The sequence below is a fragment of the Macaca nemestrina genome, chromosome 11 (genome assembly GCF_043159975.1).
Source record: "Macaca nemestrina isolate mMacNem1 chromosome 11, mMacNem.hap1, whole genome shotgun sequence".
Taxonomy (NCBI): domain Eukaryota; kingdom Metazoa; phylum Chordata; class Mammalia; order Primates; family Cercopithecidae; genus Macaca; species Macaca nemestrina.
This window is the reverse complement of record NC_092135.1, coordinates 127,438,273-127,461,357: the sequence shown is the minus strand read 5'-3', so window position 1 is coordinate 127,461,357 and position 23,085 is coordinate 127,438,273. Positions and strand designations below refer to the sequence as shown.

Genomic DNA, 23,085 nt, shown 5'->3' with positions numbered 1-23,085 from the left:
TCTCCCCTCATTGGCCTATCTGTATGAGCTGCATTTAGTCTGGTGGATTCCCCCCTAACACAGCACTCACATCCATTCCCCTCTCTCTGTCTCCATGCCCATCACTACAGGTCAAGCTACCACTAACTCTGCCCCATCCTGCAGGAGCCTCTGAACTGGCCTCTGTCCTTGTTCCTCAAATCCTTTCTTCATGCACAGCCAGAAGGATCTTTTCAAAGTGCAAATTGGAACACTCAGACCCTCCCTCCCACTTTTTCCAACCCTGACTGTGCCAAGCTCCTATTAAAATAAATAAGTGAGTAAAGACCCAAGGCCACACTGCCCTACCCTGTAAAGAGATCCCTTCTCCTTGCTGCGGCCACTCTCTGCCTCTCTCTCAAGCAGTCTCGCTGTTCTCCTTCCAGCCCTTGTTCTGCTCCCTCAGTCCCTCCCACAGGCCTGTGCTCACTCTGGTTCTTTGCCTGTGCAGTCTTCCCTCTGCTCTTGCCTGTCCCTGGTTACTGCCCACTCATACTTAGAACCTAACTCCCTAAGGGTTCCTGTTGTGCAAGCTCTCTTGACAGTCAGTGCCGTGAAATATCCCCTGTCCTCCTGCTGCGCTGAAGAGCTTGTCTCTTGTAGACATAGCACAGTTGTACTTTTACTTTGTTTTGGGGATCATTTGCCTGACCCCTGCATCCGTCAGAAAACTGGAAACTACATGAGCCTACTTTTCTCTCTATTTTCCCTTACTTTCCATCCCTGTCACTCGGCACTGTGCCTGGCACAAAGTAGGTCCTTAATTAAAGTGCTCAGTGAATGGATCCCATAAAGGAGATGATCTCTTTCATTCCCTTTTCATGTTCATTCCTCTTCTGGAGATTAACAAGGGTTGTTAATCTTTTTTCAGTTTCACTGACTGCTTTGATTGTCCTGCTAACCTTTAGCTATAGAAAACAAAGTAATTGACAACCCTCCTCAAGATTGTTCTAGGCAACGAGTAGTCTTAAAAATTATTAAGCTAAGTAACATCTTCATAAGACACAGTCTCACTTTTGCTCTTTTTCAAAATAACATAGGTAAGTAAATTAACTAGTCTAGCTACATTCATCTAGGTAAATTAAAAAATAGATATGGGCTATGTATTTTAGACTCAATGTACAAATTGACTGGAGTCTATTTTTGGCAGAGTGGAGGTGGGTCTGATTTTATTCTCAGCTTGGCCACTGACTGCCTGCCTCACCTTGAGCAGCTGCTCCAAGTCTAGTACCTCTGCCTAGTTCAAGGTGTTTGTTTAGGACCAACTGAAATGTTTAATGCAAAGGCACTTTGGAAAATACAAAACCTCAAACTAATTTAGTTTAAAAAAATGAAAATGATCCATCAGACTCACAAGTGTGACATTTTTCTTGAGCAGCTCGTGCATATGCATTCCTGGTCATGCACCTGCTGGTGCTGATGAGATGAACCCATCTGGCACATTCCGGTTCACAATTCTTCCCTGTGCCACGCTGTAGCCAAAGTAGTCAACGATTCATGTGATGGGGCTCCTGGGATGCAGCAAAGCAATGACTTATGAGGATAGCATCTGGACTGAGAGATGGTGGTTGCAGGCACCTGGCATAGATAAATTTGCTGCCTCTCAGACCTAGCGTTGGACTTAGCCAGATCCATCCCAGCTACTAAACCAATTAGCCTATAAAGCAGCCACAGTCATTTCTATCAAAAAAGTTTTAGATGACAATGAGGTGGAATCTAGCTTTAAAGAAAAGGGCAGGGGGAGGGAGGAAAGCAGAGCTTTTACGATAAATCTTGAGAAAGTTTTTCCAAAAGTCCCAACAGTTTGGAATACAGAGTTTTGGGAAATGGAGCAGATGGTCATAAATGCAGGCAGTCAGACCTGGGACACCGCATTGTGCACATAGCCCAGTATGGTTGTTTTTTTCACTTTAGTGGCCATGTGGTTGTGCACTCACTGTGTATACACAATTGATGTGTTGTGTAAGTTAATTCTATGAAGCTTATGCATAGACTGCAAGAACTCATCAAGAACTCGTGTGATCTTCCATAGTGATCAGATCTGAGCACTCTACCGAGTTGGAGGAGAAACATAGTACTGGCTGCCCTTGTGTTGATGCTAAATGGATGTTATAACATACTCTGCTGAGTGTTGGACTCCTGCCTGCAACTGAATTTTTTAGAGAATGTTATAATACTTGGAAATGAAGTGAATCACGCTTGCTTTTTCAGCCAGAAAAATGAGTTGTCTCTCTCCATGCACACCAGGTATTGCCAAATGAGATGGCTGCAGATTTGGGGATTGAGCCTTGGTTCTGGTTTCCGAAAACACCTTCTCCCTTCCATTGTGACTATTTGTTTCTGTTGATTTATGTTACTTTGTCTTGCCTGTGTGTGAGTTGGCTTAGATGAAGCAGTCAATGCACTAATGGTCATTTAGTTTTACTAAGCTCCACGGGCCTTATGAGCTCAGGCAGGCAGACTCAAATGACAAACCAGGCTTCAAAGGTTTTGGTGAAATATTCAGGAGGGTCTGGATGTGAACTTAGAAATCGCATTATTCATCTGTTCTCAAATTCTCAGGAAGCATCCAGGCTGGGCACATGGGTTATTTTTCTGTTAGCTTCTAGAAAGTGGGTCTGCAGGCCTGGCCCCCGTTTGGGTGTCTATCTGTGCTCTTCTTCAGACTGACTGCAACTTTTCAAGGTAAGGAATAGCTAATTGTGATCTTAGATCTATGATGACTGAAGATACAGCTAGATGAGGGTGTGAGTATCCAGAGGCCACAAATACTCTCTCCGATAATGGAACAGTGAAAAGAGTCCTGTGGATTTCATGGAAAGACAGGCTCATTTCTGTTTCCACTAACCTCTGAATCTCACTTGCAGGCACTTGGAATTCTACCATGAAAATGATGTCCTGGTGTGGGTGGGGAAGTGTGGAGTGGTGGTGGTGGTGGTGTGAGTATAGAAAGCATCCTTTTTTCCATATGAGTTCAGCTTCTCTTTGGTCTTACCTAGCTCTTTAAAATTTCCACAATTTCCTTTCAAATACTGTATACACTATCTAGAGCATTTCATTTGGGTGCAGTTCCATAAACAGGAAATAACTTGATGTTCTTGACCTATGCCAAGCAGAGAGATTACATCCTGTCCTTCCAGTTTTTCCTGCTAATACAGATTAGTGTTCTTAGGAAGGACACAGGGCCATGCTCAATAATCCTCAACTCAGAGCATGTGACCCTTTATCCTTCCCTCCTCCACCACCACAGCTGCTCGTCTTTGGGGACCACCATCACGTGTCCGGGAGTGGACTTTTTAACTTTTTCAGAAAGTTAAAACTTGTTTTTTAAAACTTTTTAGAAAGTTAAAACTTTTTTTTTTTTTTTTAACTTTTTAGAAAGTTAAAAAGTTTTAAATATTTTTAAAACATGTTTTCTAACTCATGCTGCAGCAAGCCAATGGGGTATATGTTGTTGTTTCCATTTTACAAACAAAGAAACGGAAACTCAAGATCAAGTAAATGTAGGAGCTGAGATTGAAAGCAAGGTTGGTGTGATCCCAAGGCTGATCCTATTTCCACTCTTATGCTGGAAGATGATCGTACAAATGTCTTATTTAAATGATGGATTGCTTATTTCTTTATCGGAAAAGAAATACATTCTTATTTTTAAAACGCTGGAAAAGACTCAGAAGTATACAGAGGAAAATAATCATTTTTAATTCTGTCTTTTAGAGATCACTGTTGTTAGTATTTTGCTGTGCAAAGGCCAAGACCTCAGATCCTGACTAGTATCAGAGGCATTCACTCCAAGTGATGTCAATTCTCTAGGCCTCCTTTGTAAAGTGGGGAGAGAGGATAATATATCTTCTGGTGGTTATGATGATTAAATGAGCTGTTTTTAAAGAGCTTAGTTTATACTAAGAAATCAGTGTATGTTTGCCATCATTATCATACTATCCTTCTGACCTTTTCAATGTGTATATAGACATTTTAAACTCATAAGATATTGTCAAATTATTGTACTGTCCAAGTAGATCCTGTTTGGTAACAGGCTTTTATTCTTTTGTTGTTTAGTGGATATCTTTTCATCTCACTGAGTGTTAAATATTTAGGTTTTTATTTTTTGACCTTTATAAATTATGTTGTTGCTGGTGGAATGGAGAGAGAGTGTGGGGTGAGGGAACTCTAGTTATATTTGTGTGTGTGTGTTTTTCTTCTTTTGAGACAGGGTCTCACTCTGTTGCCCAGACTGGAGTGTGATGGTATGATCTCAGCTCACTGCAACCTCCGTCTCCCAGGTTCAAGCAATTCTCTAGCCTCAGCTTCCTGAGTAACCAGGACCACAGGCGTGTGCCACTATGCCTGGCTAATTTTTGTATTTTTTGTAGAGAAAGGGTTTTGCCATACTGCTCAGGTTGGTCTAAAATTCCTTAGCTCAAAGCAATATGCCTGCCTTGGCCTCCCAAAGTGCTGGGATTACAAGTGTGAGACACCATGCCCAGCCATATTTTATTTTATTTTTTAAAAACTATCTGAAATAAATCTAAAGAAAAGTGGTAAAATATTAACATTTATTAACTGAGCAGTGAGTACATTGTTGTCTGTGTGATTTTCTGAGACTTTTTCTAAATATGTAATAGGTGATAACATTTAAAAATTGTGATAGCATCTTAAAGATGAGCATCTTCACACATAAGGCTACATTTCCTGGGCTACTTCCCCAGCATACATCCTAAAATGGGAATATCTGGGTCAGAGCATATGCTAATTAGTAAATGAAAGGGTTTCATATCAACTCATTTCTGGGTACCCTTGCCAACTGTGGTTATAATTTTAAAGCAATATTTGGGAGCTGATAGAGGAATTGCACTTTTTTGTAATTTTGAAACCAAGTAACTTTCTATTTGTATTTTTTTTAAATGAATTCCTCCTTATATCCTTTGTTTTTCTGTGGCGTATTTCTGGTTTTTCTTTCTTTCTTTTTTTTTTTTTTTGGTGACAGAGTCTCACTCTGTCACCCAGGCTGGAGTGCAGTGGTGTGATCTTGGCTCACTGCAACCTCTGCCTCCTGGGTTCAAGTGATTCTCCTGGCTCAGCCTCCCGAGTAGCTGTGATTACAGGCATCCACCACCATGCCCAGCTAATGTTTGTATTTTTAGTAGTGATGGGGTTTCACCATGTTGGCCAGGCTGGTCTCAAACTCCTGACCTCAAGTGATCCACCTACTTCAGCCTCCCAAAGTACTGGGATTACAACCATAAGCCACCATGCCCAGCCTCTGGTTTTTCTTAATGATTCTTAAGAAGTCCTTATGTCGTAAGGATATTAACCCTGGGTCTGGATAATCCATAGAAAATAATTCTTCCAAGTTTAAATGGCCCTTAGGTTTTAAGTTATCTATGCAAAGATGAAAAAGGCTTTCATATTCTCAAAGGTCACAACTCAAACCCAGCCATTTGCTTATTTTTGCCTGCAGACCTCCAGTGGAAGTCCGGGCACATGGCAGAGAGCCTCACCAACATGCCGCGGCACTCCCTCTACATCATCATCGGAGCCCTCTGCGTGGCCTTCATCCTCATGCTGATCATCCTGATTGTGGGGATTTGCCGCATCAGCCGCATCGAGTACCAGGGTTCTTCTAGGCCAGCCTACGAGGAGTTCTACAACTGCCGCAGCATCGACAGCGAGTTCAGCAATGCCATTGCATCCATCCGGCATGCCAGGTGGGCTGCGGGGGCGGCGTGGGGAATGCTGCCTTCACATGTGCGTTCTTAGGAACAGGGTCATGTTATACACAGGACTTTCCATCTGCAAAGAGGAGATTTTAAAGAATGAAACATAGGTTCCATGTTGTATTTGGGGATAGATCATTCGGCCACTTGATAAGCAAACTCCTTTTAATTCGCTGCTAGCTTTTCCTTTTGCTTTGTTTACATTGAATATATTTGTTCATCTAATTTGGGTTGCTCTGTGACTATAAATATCTGATTTGTAATCACTGTGTATTAAAAACTTTTTTGATGAATTTTTTGGGGGAATGTCTTTTGCTGTGTTGCTCTTCAAACAGTCAACATTTAGTGATTTCATTTGACTTAAGGGCCTAGTGAAAGAAGGATAAAGAGCTATCTTTCTACTTTTAGAGTGAATATTTATAAATCAGTATCCTTTTCTGGAAGAAAGACTCCAGAGGGACAAGGAGTTAATGTGGTGTCATAGAAAGAGTGTAAGTTCTGGTGAGGTATAGCTTTGAGTCTTAATGACTCCATTACCTGACTCCATAGTTTAGATTGATCTGTTTTTTTTTTTTTTTTTTTTAATACTTTAAGTTCTAGGGTACATGTGCACAACGTTCAGGTTTGTTACATAAGTATACCTGTGCCATGTTGGTGTGCTGCACTATTTATATTAGGTATATCTCCTAATGCTATCCCTTCCCCCTCCTCTTTCCCCACAATAGGCCCTGGTGTGTGATGTTCCCCTCCCTGTGTCCAAGTAATCTCATTGTTCAATTCCCACCTATGAGTGAGAACATGTGGTGTTTGATTTTATGTCCTTGCGATAGTTTGCTGAGAATGATGGTTTCCAGCGGCACCCATGTCCCTACAAAGGACACGAACTCGTCCTTTTTTTATGGCTGCATAGTATTCCTTGGTGTATATGAGCCACATTTTCTTAATCCAGTCTGTCACTGATGGACATTTGGGTTGATTCCAAGTCTTTGCTATTGTGAATAGTGCTGCAATAAACATACGTATGCATGTGTCTTTATAGCAGCATGATTTAGACAGATCTTTTAACTTTCCACAAATATAGCTCCCTCAACTATATAAAGGTATAACTCTCCCTCCTTGGAGAGTTATGGCAGTCATATTAAATTACAAATATATATACTTTTTCCTTCAACATTTGTTTTAAGTTCCAGGGTACATGCACAGGATGAGCAGGTTTGTTACATAAGTAAACTTGTGCCATGGTGACTTGCTGCACAGATCAACCCATCACTGTGGTATTAAGCCCAGCATCCATTACAAATATTAAAGATGGTATAAACAGCTAACCCCATATTTACTTCTCCAAATCTATTACATAACATAAAACAATAAACGAAGATCACATTTTACTGACTTTTGCAGAGTGCGTGTTCCAAAAATAGCAATATTGTTTGTTGAAGTAAGCCATCTCTTCTTTTGCTGATTGAATAATCTCAAGCACAAAATTCAGAAAGTAAGTGTGCTGTAGTGAAGAGTGGGCTGAGCTTGGTGCCTTCAAATTGGGGCTCAAGGGAACTGGTAGCTGTATGATCTACCCTGGGATGTCCTATGTTGGTGTCGGTCAAGACATGAGAAGACTTGGCCAGGTGTGGTGCCTCACACTTATAATCCCAGCACTTTGGGAGGCCAAGGCAGGTGGATCACTGGAGGTCAGGAATTCAACACCAGTCTGGCCAACTTGATGAAACCCTGTCTCTACTAAAAATACAAAAATTAGCTGGGCGTGGTGGCGGGCACCTGAAATCCCAGCTACTCGGGAGGCTGAGGAAGGAGAATCACTTGAACCTGGGAGTTGGAGGTTGCAGTGAGCCGAGATGGCGCCACTGCACTCCAGCCTGGTTGACAGATGGAGACTCTGTCTCAAAACAAAAACAAAAAACCCTGGGGTTTCTATCTCAACAGCACATATCCACATCCTTTCTCTTTGCCGTCCTTTTCATCTCCATCTTGTTTCCTTCAAGGACTTTCTTTCATCTGATCTGGGCAGGCCCGTAGAGGTTGAACATCCTTCCTGGGTACTGTCTCTGTGACTCCACCTCATTTCCAAAGTTCCAAATCAGGCAGCCTGAGAGCCAGCTGCAGTCACCTTCACAGCTGTGCTCCTTCAGGACATGTCTGCCCTTCTACGCTGAGATTTTTTGTCCTTCATCAATGGGTTCTGTATTTCTTTTGAATTTCTACTGAGCTTTTACCAGGTACTTATTGGGAAAGTGTAGCTTCAGATTCTGGTTACAGTGGGAATGATAAGAAGTAAAAGTGAAATATCATTGATGTTTTCTTATATCTACCTAACTGAATGATAACAGCAATGACAAAGATAAGCACTGTAATCCCAGCTACTCTGGAGGCTGAGGCAGGAGAATCACTTGAACCCTGGGAGGTGGAGGTCGCAGTGAGCTGAGATCACACCACTGTACTCCAGCCTGGGTGAGACAGCAAGACTCTAGCTTAAAAAAAAAAATAAAAAAAAATAAAAAGAGAGAGAGAGTCAGAGACAGAGAGAGGTGAGAAAACCCAAATCATTCTATCTGAATGGCATACAAGCTAAGAGGTTTGAAGAGTTTGCTTTCTCTAAAAGAAATCCCCCAAACCCAATTCTCAGATCTTACAGTGATCTTGTCATTCTAATAGAAGCAAAAGCCAGAACTCAGTTTCCATGGGGAGGAGACAGTGGGAAGGAGAACTTGGGAGACCCTGAGCATCTGCACCAGTGCTGAGGTGGGAGCTGCACCCAGTCTTGCTTATGTAACTGCGAGAGAGGACAGAGAACTCAACCTTCCTCCAACTCGGGCCCTGCATGGCTGCTCATCTTAGCGCCTTCCTTTCACAGCCAACTGAGGCAATACAACATCCAGGAAGCCCTGATACCAACCCTTGCAAGCCCCACCTTAATTGTTTATTTGACTCTTTACTCCACGACCCTGTAAATAAAAGGCAGTAGCTTTTATTTCTGTATCTCCAGTGGGTCCTGGCAGGTAGTAGACCTCACTAACATTTGAGGTTTGAAATGAATGGATGATCTCAGTTAGGGATTGGAATAGGGTGCCTTGACCGGCTTGAGAGGTAGACTCATCCCAGGGCACCAACTCAGTAAGTGGCCCCAGCCTAGAGGAACATTTGCAGAATCCTGAAATTGCTGGATTGGAGATGAAGAACGTAAAAAGGAGCAGAGAAGGCCAGGCACGGTGGCTCACTCCTGTAATCCCAGCACTTTCGGAGGCCGAGGCGGGCGGATCACGAGATCAAGAGATCGAGATCATCCTGGCTAACACGGTGAAACCCTGTCACTCCATCCTGGGTGACAGAGGGAGACTCTGCCCACCCCCACCCCCCCCAAAAAAAAAGGGAGCAGAGAATTGACAAGTTTCTTCGGTGCCCAAGACGGTTTTCTCTTGTCGTCATTCCTGGAAGGGCTTCATTCACCAGGAGGGAGCAGAATCCATGGCGTTATATTCTCATGTGTGGGGAGACCCTACAATTCAGATTCCTCTGCCCCTACAAGCATCCATGGCTACGATCCTCCAGGGCTAAGAGGAGTGTTTTATTTCAGCCCTAGAATAGCTTAAGATAGATTCCTCTGAGCCTTCTGCTCATATGGCCCATGGGGAAGATATTTAACTGAATACTCTTGGAAGGAAAGAATAAACTTGAAAGCATTTACAAACCTGGCTCTCATTTGGTGCTGATTTATATCAAAAATATTTACTGCGTAATTCCTAACGGACAAGCTTCTGCATGCACCAGTGACTGCAGATAAAACTATTGACATTAAAACAATACCTTCCCTTTAGGAAAATTTCTCTTCTGAACGTTTATTCAGCTCCAACGTGTGGTTTCTACAGCATAGCTGTGTAGAGGCCATGGCTGGGTCTCGGGCTGGTTGGCCCTCTTTGCTCCCATTTCCTGGAAACCCTAGAAAGGCATTGGCAAAAACTCAGACCTTTTGATGTTATCCTCTCCCTAGTTTTCAGCAGCCAGTGTCCATTTTATGGGCTGTCTCCCTGCTACTATCCTGGAGGTGAGATTGGATCAGAATGACTGTAGCCCAGCAGCCACACAGGACACATGGAGTGGGTCACCTGTGATAGTCACAAGTGACTGAGGCCATGTTGGGTGATTCTGATGTCAGAGTCCATTGGTGCTAACTCCTAGTAGGGTTGAGAAGGAGACCCCTCCTTCTCTTCCTTATCCCAGGAGTCATCTGCAACATGCTTGCTTTGCTTATACTCAGGCAGGGAAGAGCTTGTAACTGACCAGCAGGAGCAAAACCAGGGCTCTCCAAGTTCTGACACTGAGGTCCCACTGAGTTGACTGCTCTACGAGCTAGAAGTGCCTGATCACAGAAAGCAGATCATGGAGGACATGTTCAGTTTTTTCCCCAATAGCTCAAAACCTTCCAATTTTCGCCTTTCTCAAGATCTGACATTCTCTCTGCAGCATTGTTTTAGTGGTTGACTTTCAGAAGACCATGAACTAGCAGCTCTCTGACCTGCCTTATAACTGGTTGCGGTATCTTTTGTTTCTTTGAAGAAATAGACACCCAAGAATTGTCACCAAATAGAATGTTTGAGATGTCTGTGCTAACTGATATTACTGGTGCTGTCGTTTCTGTTAGTGCTTCCGTGATGGCCAACATTTACTGAAAGCTTCCCGTGGGCCAGACACTGTGCTAAATCATTCACAAATAACTCATTTGCAAGCATCTCACAAGAATGTAAGGGCCCATGTATCATTAGTCCCCCATTATAGGCAAAAGAAATTTGGGCTTAGTGAGACAATACAATTTACACAAGGGTCACAGAGTTTGTAAGCGAGAAAACCAGGACTTGTAAGTGAGATTTGTAAGCCAGAGTTTATTCATGAGAAGGAAGGTGTGCTGATTTGAAAGTGATGCCTTTCAATGCAGCAGTACACAGGCTCTTGTCAGGCACAGGGTAAGTGAGGGCTTCAGTTTACGGGGTCGTCACATGCATGAAGGTTGCAACGAAGTGTTCAGCATCTAGGCTTGGAAGCCAGAAAGCTCCACCTCCCACCAGGTGTGACCTTAGGAAGATTATTCCTAAGTTTCTGTTTCATCATCTGTAATATAGGATAAATGAGATGTACTCACTGGGTGAGGTTGTTATGATGATGAGATGAGATGATCAATCAGTGAAAACAAGACTATGGAATGTGATGTTGAGTGGGCACCAAGGACAATGCTGAATGCATCACCCCTCGAGGGGCTGGGAAGGAGCCGTAGATGGAGCCACCACATTAGGATATTTGAGCTATTTTTCCAGGAGGAGAGGGAGTATGTCAACTCCTTCTCGTCTTTTAAAGATCTGGCTTCCTCATGGACCATCAGCAGACATTTCCCACGTGTCATGATCTGTGGTCACGTCATGGGCCATGAGCTCCCTCAGGTGGGAACATGTGACTATGAATGCTGGGTGCTCCACCCAGCCCGCCCCACTCAGCACAGAAGAAACATTTTCTTATTAATGTTTTAACTTGTAGGATTTTTTTTTTTTTACTTAACAAGAATGCTGAGTAAAGCATTACACACACTATTGATTGAAAAAAGTCATTTTCAAAACAGCATGCGGAGTATTTCTCAATTTTGTTAAAATATGTAATAATAATTATTATATATAATACTTTCAGAGGGGCTTTGGGCTTCATACATATTTGTAAAATGAATGGAAGGGATGTGGGATTGAGGGATGGACAGACTGAAGAATAATGCACAACACATTGACACTTTGTCAATTTGGAGAGCAGCACTACGGGCGATTCTTATGGTCTTCATCGGGGAGCTGTAAAATATTCTAGACTTTGCAGGCCATATTGTCATGACTGCTCAGCTCGGCCTTTGTTGTGCAAAAGCAGCCAGAGGAAGTGTGAATGGGCTTGACTATGGTCCACTGAGGCCATGCTTTATTTGTAAAACAGGCATCAGGCTGGAATTGGCCTGTAGACTGCAGTTTGCTAACCCCTAGTCTATTTTATAATTTTCTTTAGCTTCCAATTTTATTTTGTTTTTTACATTTAAAATGTATCTTTATGATAAAAAGTAGTAGTTATTTTAAAAATGAACACTTGCATAAAAATGCCTGTAATAAAATAAACAGCCTCTGACATTGATTTAGTGCCTGAGAGATATATATATATATCTATATATATATAAACTGTTAGTCTTTTAAATGTAGATATGATGCACATTCGTTCATCAACAAGTGTAAGCCTGCCACTGTGAGAGGTGTAGGAGATTCAAACAAAGTCTTTTCATTGTACTGTGTGTTTTAAAACTATGGTGTTTCTAGAAAGGAGGCCATTTTAGCTTCCATATGGTAGATATAGCATTTCAGGTGGAAATCTCCAAAATTCTCCTAAGGAATTTGGACAAAGTTCTCAGCAGCTAGTAAGTTGAAATGCAGGGATTCCAGTTCTAAGCCTGCCTGCTGTCTCTTCTGGTGCTGGGGTTATTAGTCTTATTTTAACTGCCTTTGTAACTAGCATTATACTTTATGACCCATACTTGTTTGAAGTTAATCCCATTAGGACTGGGCCACACAGCTCAGTTAACCAGTGTGGACACAGAGTGGTGCTCCTTGCTCTTCAGTCGACTGTGAACATGCATGCCATGTGGCTCACTCTTGAGTGGTGTCAGCCCTTGCCTTGTCATACTGTGACACTCGTCCTTAAACCTGCCTTGTCTATATTGAGTTCCATGACAACATCCAAGTTTATAGCCCTTCGAATTATAGCTTGTTAATGGATTAAGTAAAATAAAGGCTTTAACATTCTAGATTCTGAGGAAGCAGGTTCTTTTTCAAACTATGAAATTATATTTAAAAATGGGTGTTTTAGGCTGGGTGTGGTGGCTCACACCTGTAATCCTAGCACTTTGGGAGGCTGAGGTGGGTGAATCACAAAATCAGGAGATCGAGACCATCCTGGCTAACACAGTGAAATCTCATCTCTACTAAAAATACAAAAAAATTAGCCGGGTGTATTGGCAGGTGCCTGTAGTCCCAGCTACTCGGGAGGCTGAGGCAGGAGAATGGCATGAACCCAAGGAGGCAGAGCTTGCAGTGAGCCAAGACCGCACCACTGCACTCCAGCCCGGATGACAGAGTGAGACTCCATCTCAAAAAAGAAAAAAAAAAAAAGAGTGTTTTAAAGATATATGCAATTGGGTTTTTCCTTTCAGCAAACCAATCGAATAATTAATCAGTTAGTTAATATAGTTTGTTGTCCGTCAGGTCAAAGCTCTCTATATCCTACTATGTTAGGATATGGAGAGCTCTTCACTGGGTTGCTGGATATTTTTTGTTAAATTATTATTATTAGTGGTCGTATATCTAGCTATTTTATGAGAAATAAACTGTCAAAATATTTGCATCTTAAAGTAGCCTAGGAAATTGTCGGACTTGGGAGAAAGTGTAAGACCCAATGGGCCTGTTGACACTTTTGCTCTATGGACACTTTTCCTCTCCTTAGATTATGCAGACCTCACTCAATTTAGGTAAACAAACTGCAGGCTAGAGTCTGACCCACATCTATGTGAGCACAATGGTGGACTTTCAGTGAGGCTTCACATTTTAGGAAGTATTTATTGAAGTTTTTGGTCATATTGCAGTAATAGCTGTGGGTTTTTCTGAGGGAAGAATGCTTTAACTCTTTAATGCCATATTTTGCCTGGTGTCTGTCTGGCATAGCATATGCCTTTGTGCTCTTCAAGGCTAGTAAAATTCGAGAGGATTGGAATACAGGATTGATGACTGTTTAAAATGAAAGATCATATGAAGAACGCACTGTTTTCTCCTTTCTCACTTGATTCTACTTCCCATCTCCATACATAAGACAGACTTTCAATATATCAAAGGAAAAAATAAGAAAAGAGGAGAGCTGGGACAGGAGCCATGGCAAATCAGCCCCTTTAATTCCTAGGGGCCCCACCCTAGGAACCTTGTAAAATTTAAGGTTCTTTTAAAATGCCTTTTTAAAGAGCCCTGGTGGACTTGAAACAGTTAAAAGATGTTGTCCAGACAAAGGAGGAGGGAGGATGGGTTAGAGTGGATGATTGTTTGAATCCTGTTGCACTCCAGGGCTTTTGGGGAAGGTGAGGTCTTGAATGGGAAGAGACCACCCAGAAGTTGAATTGGCTTTATTTTAATAATTGCCATCTTACGACTGGTTTGACAGGAAGTCCTGAAATTGGATTTTGGCTCCCCTGGCTTCTGGGAGTCAGTCCTGCTGTTGAGGCAATTTGGATCTATACAAATCTGTTGGGACAATGGCCTTGTGCTGGGAGGAAAACGTTGGCTTCTGCGTGCTAGGGTTGGGAGGTGATAGGTAGGTGGGATTCAATGGTGAGTTCTGGCATAGTTTGTGGACAGACACCTCTGTATCTGAGGTCATTTCCCACCTCTGTCCTTTTGTGTTGGGATCTCAGATGACCTTAAACCTTCACAGCTTATCCCGTGAAAATCCTACAGGAAAGGCTGTCTGTCCATGGCCCGGGGAAGATTGCCCTGCTGTGCTATATTCCAGGCACTGGAGTGGATATAAAATAAACTCACCTCTCCAAATATTTATGGGCCTCAGAAGAAAAAGACAAATCAATACACATTTTCTTAAAATCTACTGTAGAGCTGTCATGCTTGACTGCTTTGCCAAGATTTAACCTACGAGCTCCAACTTTAATTTGAGCTCTACGTTTTGTGAAATACATTTTTTTTTTTTGCCTCTAACACCAAAGACTAATGTTTATACACATTCAGTGTTAATATTAGGATGTCTAAAGTTTCTGTACTTGCTAGAGAATATATTTTTACAGTTTCATTTAATTCATGCATATAAATTATTCTCGTCACTTGCTGTAATTAAACTTGAGATCTAGTATTTATCTGACCAGAGTCCTTTCTGATTTCAGGTTTGGAAAGAAATCCCGGCCTGCAATGTATGATGTGAGCCCCATTGCCTATGAAGATTACAGTCCTGATGACAAACCCTTGGTCACACTGATTAAAACAAAAGATTTGTAATCTTTTTTTGGATTATTTTTCAAAAAGATGAGACACTACACTCATTTAAATATTTTTAAGAAAATAAAAAGCTTAAGAAATTTAAAATGCTAGCTGCTCAAGAGTTTTCAGTAGCATATTTAAGAACTAATTTTCTGCAGCTTTTAGTTTGGGAAAAATATTTTAAAAACAAAATTTGTGAAACCTATAGACTACGTTTTAATGTACCTTCAGCTCCCTAAACTGTATGCTTCTACTAGCGTGTGCTCTTTTCACTGTAGACACTATCACGAGACCCAGATTAATTTCTGTGGTTGTTACAGAATAAGTCTAATCAAGGAGAAGTTTCTGTTTGACATTTGAGTGCCGGCTTTCTGAGTAGAGTTAGGAAAACCATGTAACGTAGCGTATGATGCATAATAGAGTATACCCGTTACTTAAAAAGAAGTCTGAAATGTTTGTTGTGTGGAAAAGAAACTAGTTAAATGTATTATTCCTAACCTGAATGAAATTAGCCTTTGCCTTATTCTGTGCATGGGTAAGTAACTTATTTCTGCACTGTTTCGTTGAACTTTGCGGAAACATTCTTTCGAGGTTGTTTTTGTCATTTTCGTAACAGTCGTCGAACTAGGCCTCAAAAACATACGTAACGAAAAGGCCTAGCGAGGCAAATTCTGATTGATTTGAATCCACATTTTTCTTTAAAACGTCAAGGGTTTTATATTGTGAGTAAATTAAATTTACATTCGAGTCGTTTGTTGTTAAGAGGTAGTAAACATAAGAGAGTACTGGTTCCTTCAGTAGTGAGTATTTCTCATAGTGCAGCTTTATTTATCTCCAGGATGTTTTCGTGGCTGTATTTGATTGATATGTGCTTCTTCTGATTCTTGCTAATTTCAAAGAATATTGAATAAATGTTATCAAGTCAAGGATGCAGTTGTCTCTTTTGTTCTTTGAAAACTGTATATGAAAAGTTTTGGATTTGCTATTGTTTGCCAAACAGTCCCACGGTTGATACCATATTAAATAACCCGAGGCGTGTACTTCTGTGGCTGCCGGAGCCCGCTCCTTTGCCTCTGCAAGCCTTTCTGACCTCCTAATTGTCAGTAAACTCACCCTAGGTGCTTGTCAGTGTGAAGTGTAAAAAAAAAAATTAAGAATTGTTATCCGAAGTTGTATATCTGAATTTGCCAGTGAAATGCAGCACGTGTGGACAGTGAACACACTGGAATCCGGAGCTGCTTCTAGGCATTGAGGGCAGGCACCTGTGGCCTCAAGAAATACCTTGCATGCTGCTATCCTGTGGAGACTAAATGAAATTGCCTTAGCCAACAGCTCCATAGTTCTTAGAAACTTGAAGGCCTAGTTTAGAGGCACCCTATATTCGGTTCCATTTTGTATCCAAATGCTGCTCTGAAGTCCCAGAGTTATTTTTAAAAACGCATTTTTACCTGCACACAGGAATGTCAGGTAAGGCCAAGAGAAGTCCTGGAACCAGGTGTGAGGGAGAGTTTTAAGCAAAAAAATTATTTAGATGCTTTTCCTTCTTGCTCTACCCTCAAAACATCTGTTCCTAATCCTACAAATGACACAGCAGTCTACCCACCTTCTGATTATTAAATGATATAGTGCAATATGTTAATATTTTTAGTTAAGTGTTTGTAAGTAAAGTAAGAACAAAATATTGGTCGGTTCAACGTTTATGGGAACATGCAGCAGAGTGTTGTGCAGACATATTTACTCCCATCTTTCTGTAAAAGATCCTTTGGTTGTGTGGTGCTCAGACATCTCGATCGATGATAGGAGAGGGCCATGAAAAGGTGTGAGTTGAACTCCATTTGCCTCTTGACCCCCACGAGCCCCTGGACACTGTCTGAGCCTCCATGTCTTTTTTGCTTATTGGTCTTCCTTTGCAAACTGCTTCGATCACACCCTTCGAAATAATTGTCAATCTCCCAAAGTCTTAAATTCATTATATGCGATGTCTCTTAAAGGACTTGTTTACAAAACTAAAGTCTTTTACCATCACAGCTTGTCTCTTGAAAGCCAATTAATGGAGCTTACAAATTCAGATCTTGAGCAGAGCCTTCTGACCATCTGAGAGTGGCCACCAAATGCATCTAAAGACATTTGCTTATTCAATTGGACATTCAATGACAAGAATTTGTCTCATTGAGCACTTGTTCTGCGTCAGGCAGATGGTGACCGACACAAGCCCCACCAGAAGATCCTGCCTCCCGAGTTTATAGCTTGTTTTGAACCAGACCTTCATCTAATAAACAAATAAATATAGAATTACACTTCACAGCACACCATGAAGGAAACTCCACTATAGGACAGCTTATTTGTAGCAGGGTAGATTAAAATCTTACTTCAATCATTTACTTGGTAATGACTCTGGACAAGTAACTCTCTGGGCCTAAGATTCAAAATTTGAAAATTGGGGATCATGATAGGGCCTCCCTTGAAGAATCATTGTATTGAATGCCAGAATGCGTGTAAATCCTCCCTCCAGCGCCCATCAAAATTCAGCACATGTTAGCTGTTGTTATTGCTGCTGCTGTTCTTGTTTTAGATTCAGACATTATCACAAAGTAGGGTAATACCCTTGCTTTGATGGTTAGTGACTGGGATCTGCAGTTAGTACATTGTGATGTGTGTGAGGAACAGTCTTCCTAGAGCAGGGAGCACATTCTCTAAGGGTGTCAAAATTCCACCGTCTCAAGTTGTTACTTTGCACTAGCTGTGAAAATAGTACTTGATAAGCCCAAATTAACTACGACTCCAGAATTCCTGAACTGATGGTGGTCTTATAACTCAGTGTAGCCATAATTAGTTGTCTAATATGTGGATCTTCACATGCCAAAGCGACTACATGTAATGACAGGGATCCCTGCCATCTAGAAATGGTACAGCAGTGTCTCCAGCTCATTCGGGAGTTTTTTCAAAGTTTTTACTCTTGCCACAAAATGGCACATGCAGATACGTTATTTCCAAGTGGTCTTAACAGTTGAGTAGGCCTCTTTGACATGGGTACCAAAGTCTCCACTTAGCACAGTGGGTCCTGGGCCTCCCACCCTGTCACTTAGTAACTCTGCCCTGCCGGCTTCTGTTTCTTCATTTCATGAGGCTATAAATTTTTTGAACAATTTTGTCTGGCTGTGACTTTCTCCAAGAACTGAGAAGTGTCTGGGAGTCTGAACTGATCTTTTCTTCAAACAATGTTGTAAATCCAGGTAAACAAAACCAAACAAAACAAACTTTTCAGGTATATGGTAGTTGAAGTCATAATTCTTACTGTTAAAGGGTTTTCCAGTTTACTTATAGGGACAAAGATAAAACCATAGAAAAGAAATTATATATATGAAATCACCTTAAAATTATAAGTAACCACTCACAACAACCCTGGCAGATACCATTGGGTGCCTCCACCACAGCCATTTCTCTGCCCTTCTTCTGATGCAACATAGAATTGAAAATGTCAGCTGTCACCTTCTCCTGCTTCTCTTGCTTTTAGGGATGACTGTGGGTCAGTGGGCCCTTCAAGAAAATCTCCTGGACCTCCTAAAAATACTTTTCTTCCTGATTAGAGAGTAATGGAGTCAATGAAGAATCATCAGATGCTTTCAGGCAGGGGAAAGAAGAGTTCTCCTATGCTACAATAAAGAGCATAGACTTTGATATTATTCACAATATATCACAATGATCACAATTATTACACAATTTATCACAAAGGTTTGATGAACACTGATGTGATTTGAATTAGTCCTTGACCTCAGATTTTTTCACCTACAAAATGGAAATGGAAGTAGCTTATTTGAGCAGGTATTGATAAACTATGGCCCATAGGCCAACATACAGCCCAAAGCTTGTTTTTGAACAGCCCTTAAACTAAGAGTGACTGTGTGTGTGAATTTTTAATACACTTTTTATTTTAGAATAGATTTTGATTTACGGGAAAGCTGTGAAGATATTACTATAAGTTCCCATATACTCCACGTCTGGTTTTCCTCATAAACATTTTACATGAGTGTGGTACATTTGTCACAATTAATGAATTGATGCCTTACTCTGAACTAAAATCCATACTTCATTCAGATTTCTTTACTTTTTACCTACTGTCCTTTTTTGGTTGTTCCAGGATCCTGTCTAGGACACCACATTGCATTTGATCATCACATCTCCTAGGCCACCTTGGCTGCAATGATTTCTCAGACTTTCCTTGTTTTTATGGCCTTGAAGAGGACTATGTGTTTTCTAAGATGTTCCTCTATATAGATGTTTATGACGTTTGACCCATGATCAGACCATAGTTATAGGTTTTGGGGAGGACAACCATAGAGATAAAGTGCCACGTTCGTCATGTCTTATCAAGCTTACATACTAACAACGTAATTTATTACTGTGGATGCCGACCTTAATCATCACCCTGCTGAAGCATTTGTCAGGCTTCTCCACTGTAAAATTACCTTTTCCCCCTTCTCTCCATACTGTACTCTTTGGAAGGAAGTCACTATGTGTAGCTCACACTTAAGGAGTGGGGAGTTATGCTTCTCCACTTCCTTAAGGATACAGTATCTACTTCAATTATTTGGGATTCTGCACGAGAAATTTGTTTATTCTCCCTCGTTTGTTTATTCAATAACTTGTTTATACTAGTATGGACTCATGGACATTTTTGTTATTGTTTGGAGTATAATTTAATACTTCTTTATTTTTTTTTTGTGCTCAAAATTTTCCATCTTTGGCCATGGAGAGCTCTTCTATTCGGCACCTTTGACATACCTTCATCACTGTGTATGTCTGTGTGTGTGTACATGTGCCTGTGTGTGTGTGCCTGTGCCTGTGTGTGTGTGCATTTTAGCACTTCCTTGCTTTCTGGCAATACAGGATGCTCCGGGCTCATCTTGTATGTTCCCTGCTTCAGCCTTAGAATCAGCCATTTTTTTCCAGGGAGATTGGTTCCTTTCATTGCAGTGAGAGTGGTTTATAATAAATGAGCATTTGAAATTGATTTGACAATAGCCAACTGTCTTACTTCATTTGTGCTGCTATAACAAAATGCCTGAGGCCGAATAATTTATAAAGAACAGAAATGTATTTCTCACAGTGCCAGAGGCTAGATGTCCAAAACCAAGGTACCAGCAGATTTGGTGTCTGGTGAGGGCCTGGCCTCCAATTCTAAGATGATGCATTGTCGCTGCATCCTCTGGAGGGGAGAAACACTACGTCCTCACATGGTGGAAGGGACAGGGGGTGAAAAGTGAGGAGTGAAAGCCCTCCTTCAAGCCTTTTCATACAGTGGCCTAATCCCATTCGTGAGGGCACAACCCTCATGACTCAGTTTTAAAGGTCACACCTCCTAACACAGTTGCATTGGGGGTTAAATTTTAACCTGAATTTTGGAAGCAACAAAGAGACATTCAAACCATACGATACACACTCACTTTGAAGCCCAATCAAGTGAAATATTTCCTACCCCACAAAGAGTTTTATTCTTCTTAGTTGACTTGTATTACAAAAATAAATTGTATTCAATTATTGTTACATTTTGATTTTCACGAATAAAAAATGTGTGGAATGTTATCTCCTCTCATGTTATACAAGTATCTATATCACGTGTTCAGTTTTATATTTTGGCCAGCACAAGGCTAAAAGTTTAATATCTGGTCTTTTACAGACAAGGTTGGCTGACCTCTGCTTTAGAGCAAGAGCAACATTCTGTAGTGTAAGTGAGGTAACATACTTAAGAACCAGCATAGAGATGGCACATGGTAGGCATGTGGTATGGGGGAATGCTTCTCTCCATTCTCACTTGAGACAGCGAACTCTTTCAGGACAACTCTATCTTATTCAGCTGTATCACTCTAGTGCTTGGCATATGGCTGACCTTTAGCAAACCTTTACTAAATGTTTCCATTGATTGAATAGAAAAATGCATGATGATTTAATGCAGAAGGAGATAGATGATTGTATGTGAGAGAACGATGAAAGGTGACATGGTTGTAATGGAAGGCAAAGGCACACATTAATATGGAACCAGCGGGAATGCGTTCTAGACTTTTACACATCTATTTGCGAAACATCTGCAAGATTTCCATCCTGTGTATCTGTTGACCTGGCCTGGCTATTTGAGAGCCTGGACTGGTCAATAAGATACATTATTTTTTCAATCATTTCAATTTATCTCAATCCCTTACAAACTGCAATACTTAGAAGGATTGTATAGGCTTTATTGAGGGCCTTGGGGGAGAGTCACGGAGAGGATCATATTGCACGGAGAAGGTGGTCTTCCACCATATGCAGATTCTGCTTCCTCTCTTGTTCTTCTCTTGTCCTCATCTCCCTCTCCAGAACCATAAGAAAATTAATCTGTTGTTTTGTTTTGTGCAGAGCAATTGTTCTTGCCCTCACAATCCTTAGGAAAGAATCTTCTATCTCAAATGCACCTCAAGTATGTTTCCAACCAAATATTGGTCCAGTCTTGAAATGACTCAAGTAAAAGCTCCCAAGAAAATCAAACTCTCCATATGTCATTTCCTTTAATATAATTATTAGAATGCCTCTGGCTGCAGGTCACTGACAGCAAACCCAACACATACACTGACTTAAAACATAAGAAAATCTTATAACTGGTAGTCCGGAAGTGAGGCAAGCTTTAGGAGCAGCTTGATCCAGAAGCTCTTATTCCATTTATTTGCAGTTTCCTTGGTCCTGCTCTCCTCTGGGTGATGCCTTCATCATTAGGCTGCTTCCCTTGTGATGGCAGAATGGCTATGACAATTTATGCCTTCACATACTCAGGCTACCCTATATTTTTGTGTACCCACTCATTCCACTCTACTCCATTTTCTCTTATTCTGCATTATTATTTTCCATCACACTTGCTAGTATCTGCCGTGTCATTGAGTTACTTTTTCAGGCATTTATTTTCTGTTTTTCCGGTAGTACTTTAGCTCCACGTTGTGATCACTACTGTTTCACCAGTGCCTGGAACAGTGCTTGGCACACAGTAGCTGCTTAAGAAACATTTGCTGAATGAATGTCAGGACATTCAGAGGATGAACTAGAGATTGCCTCCGAGGTTCCCTCTTAGGAGCTAGGGGATTTCTCCCTCAAATATTTATTAACTCTCATTGGCCCAAACTAGGTCATGTACACGTTTTGGAATTATCCCTCATGGCCAGCTAAATCCCACACCCTCACTGACAAAGGCCTGGATTCCTGAACCAATCACTGCCGAGGGGCATGGGATTATCCTGGGGCTGGGAAAGGGGTCATTGGCCCTGGAAATAAGTGGAATGTACAGTGAGGGGTGGGGCGAGAGAAGTACCGATGCAAAACTGAAGGGCAGTTGAGATGGGGAAGGGGAGTGGTCATAGGAGGCAACCACGCATGTCTTCTCCATCTACACATAGATATAGGAGTGAGCAGTGGGTGGGGAAGGTGGAGAGGCACTAAGCTGGGAGTTTACAAATTTAGATTTTTATCTTAGCTCTTTCTCAAATAAGCTGACAGAAACTTGGTGAGTCATTCACCTCTCCCAGCCTGTGCTTTGTCATTTATATTTTATACTTATTTCTAATTTTTGAGGACAGAGTCTCACTCTGTTGCCCAGGCTGGAGTTCAGTGGAATGATCTTGGCTCACTGCAACCTCCACCTCCTGGGTTCCAGTGATTCTCATGCCTTAGCCTCCCGAGTAGCTGGGATTACAGGCTTGCACCATCATGCCTGGCTAATTTTTGTATTTTTAGCAGAGATGGAGTTTCACCATGTCAGCCAGGCTGGTCTCAAATTCCTGGCCTGAAGCGATCTGCCTGCTGTGGTCTCCCAAAGTGCTGAGATTACAGGTGTAAACCACCATGCCTGGACTGTCATTTTTAATACTGAGCAGTTGAACTATGGTTATAACTTGGCTTTCAGCCCTAGCGTGAACCACAGATGTGTTTTTGTTTGTCCTACACCATATGTTTAAACGTGTAAACCAAAATTAATAATTAGGATCTCTCTCTCTCTCTCTCACACACACACACACACACACACACACACTCCACTCACACAAATCAGTTTTCTGGCTTACCTTGAAAACTCAGAAGTGTGATTGCACCATCCATATGAAGACAGGAGAAAGGAAAAAAAAGAAACAGGCAGACAGTTAAGACAGGTCACCGGTAGAATTGTTTTAAATGGAGAAATAGGCAGAAAAATCGAGCTACAGCTACAAAGAAAAGGGGACAAGCCCCAACATAGAAACACCTTTGTTCATTGTATAATCAGCAAACTCCCAGGAAAGTTTCCTCCC

General features: G+C 41.4%; 1 protein-coding gene across 5 annotated transcripts in view; it reads left to right on the top strand.

Annotated features, from left to right (window-relative positions):
• LOC105473962 (delta/notch like EGF repeat containing) overlaps positions 1–15,712 on the top strand; it is a 363,113-nt gene extending 347,401 nt beyond the window's left edge. For all 5 annotated transcript variants that reach the window (XM_011728232.2, XM_071073494.1, XM_011728235.2 and 2 more), the window contains 2 exons: positions 5,477–5,723; positions 14,692–15,712. In XM_011728232.2, coding sequence (XP_011726534.2) covers positions 5,477–5,723; positions 14,692–14,803 — 359 coding nt within the window. In that variant the 3' untranslated portion in view covers positions 14,804–15,712. The remainder of the gene's footprint in view (positions 1–5,476; positions 5,724–14,691) is intronic.
• Positions 15,713–23,085: the final 7,373 nt, after the last annotated feature.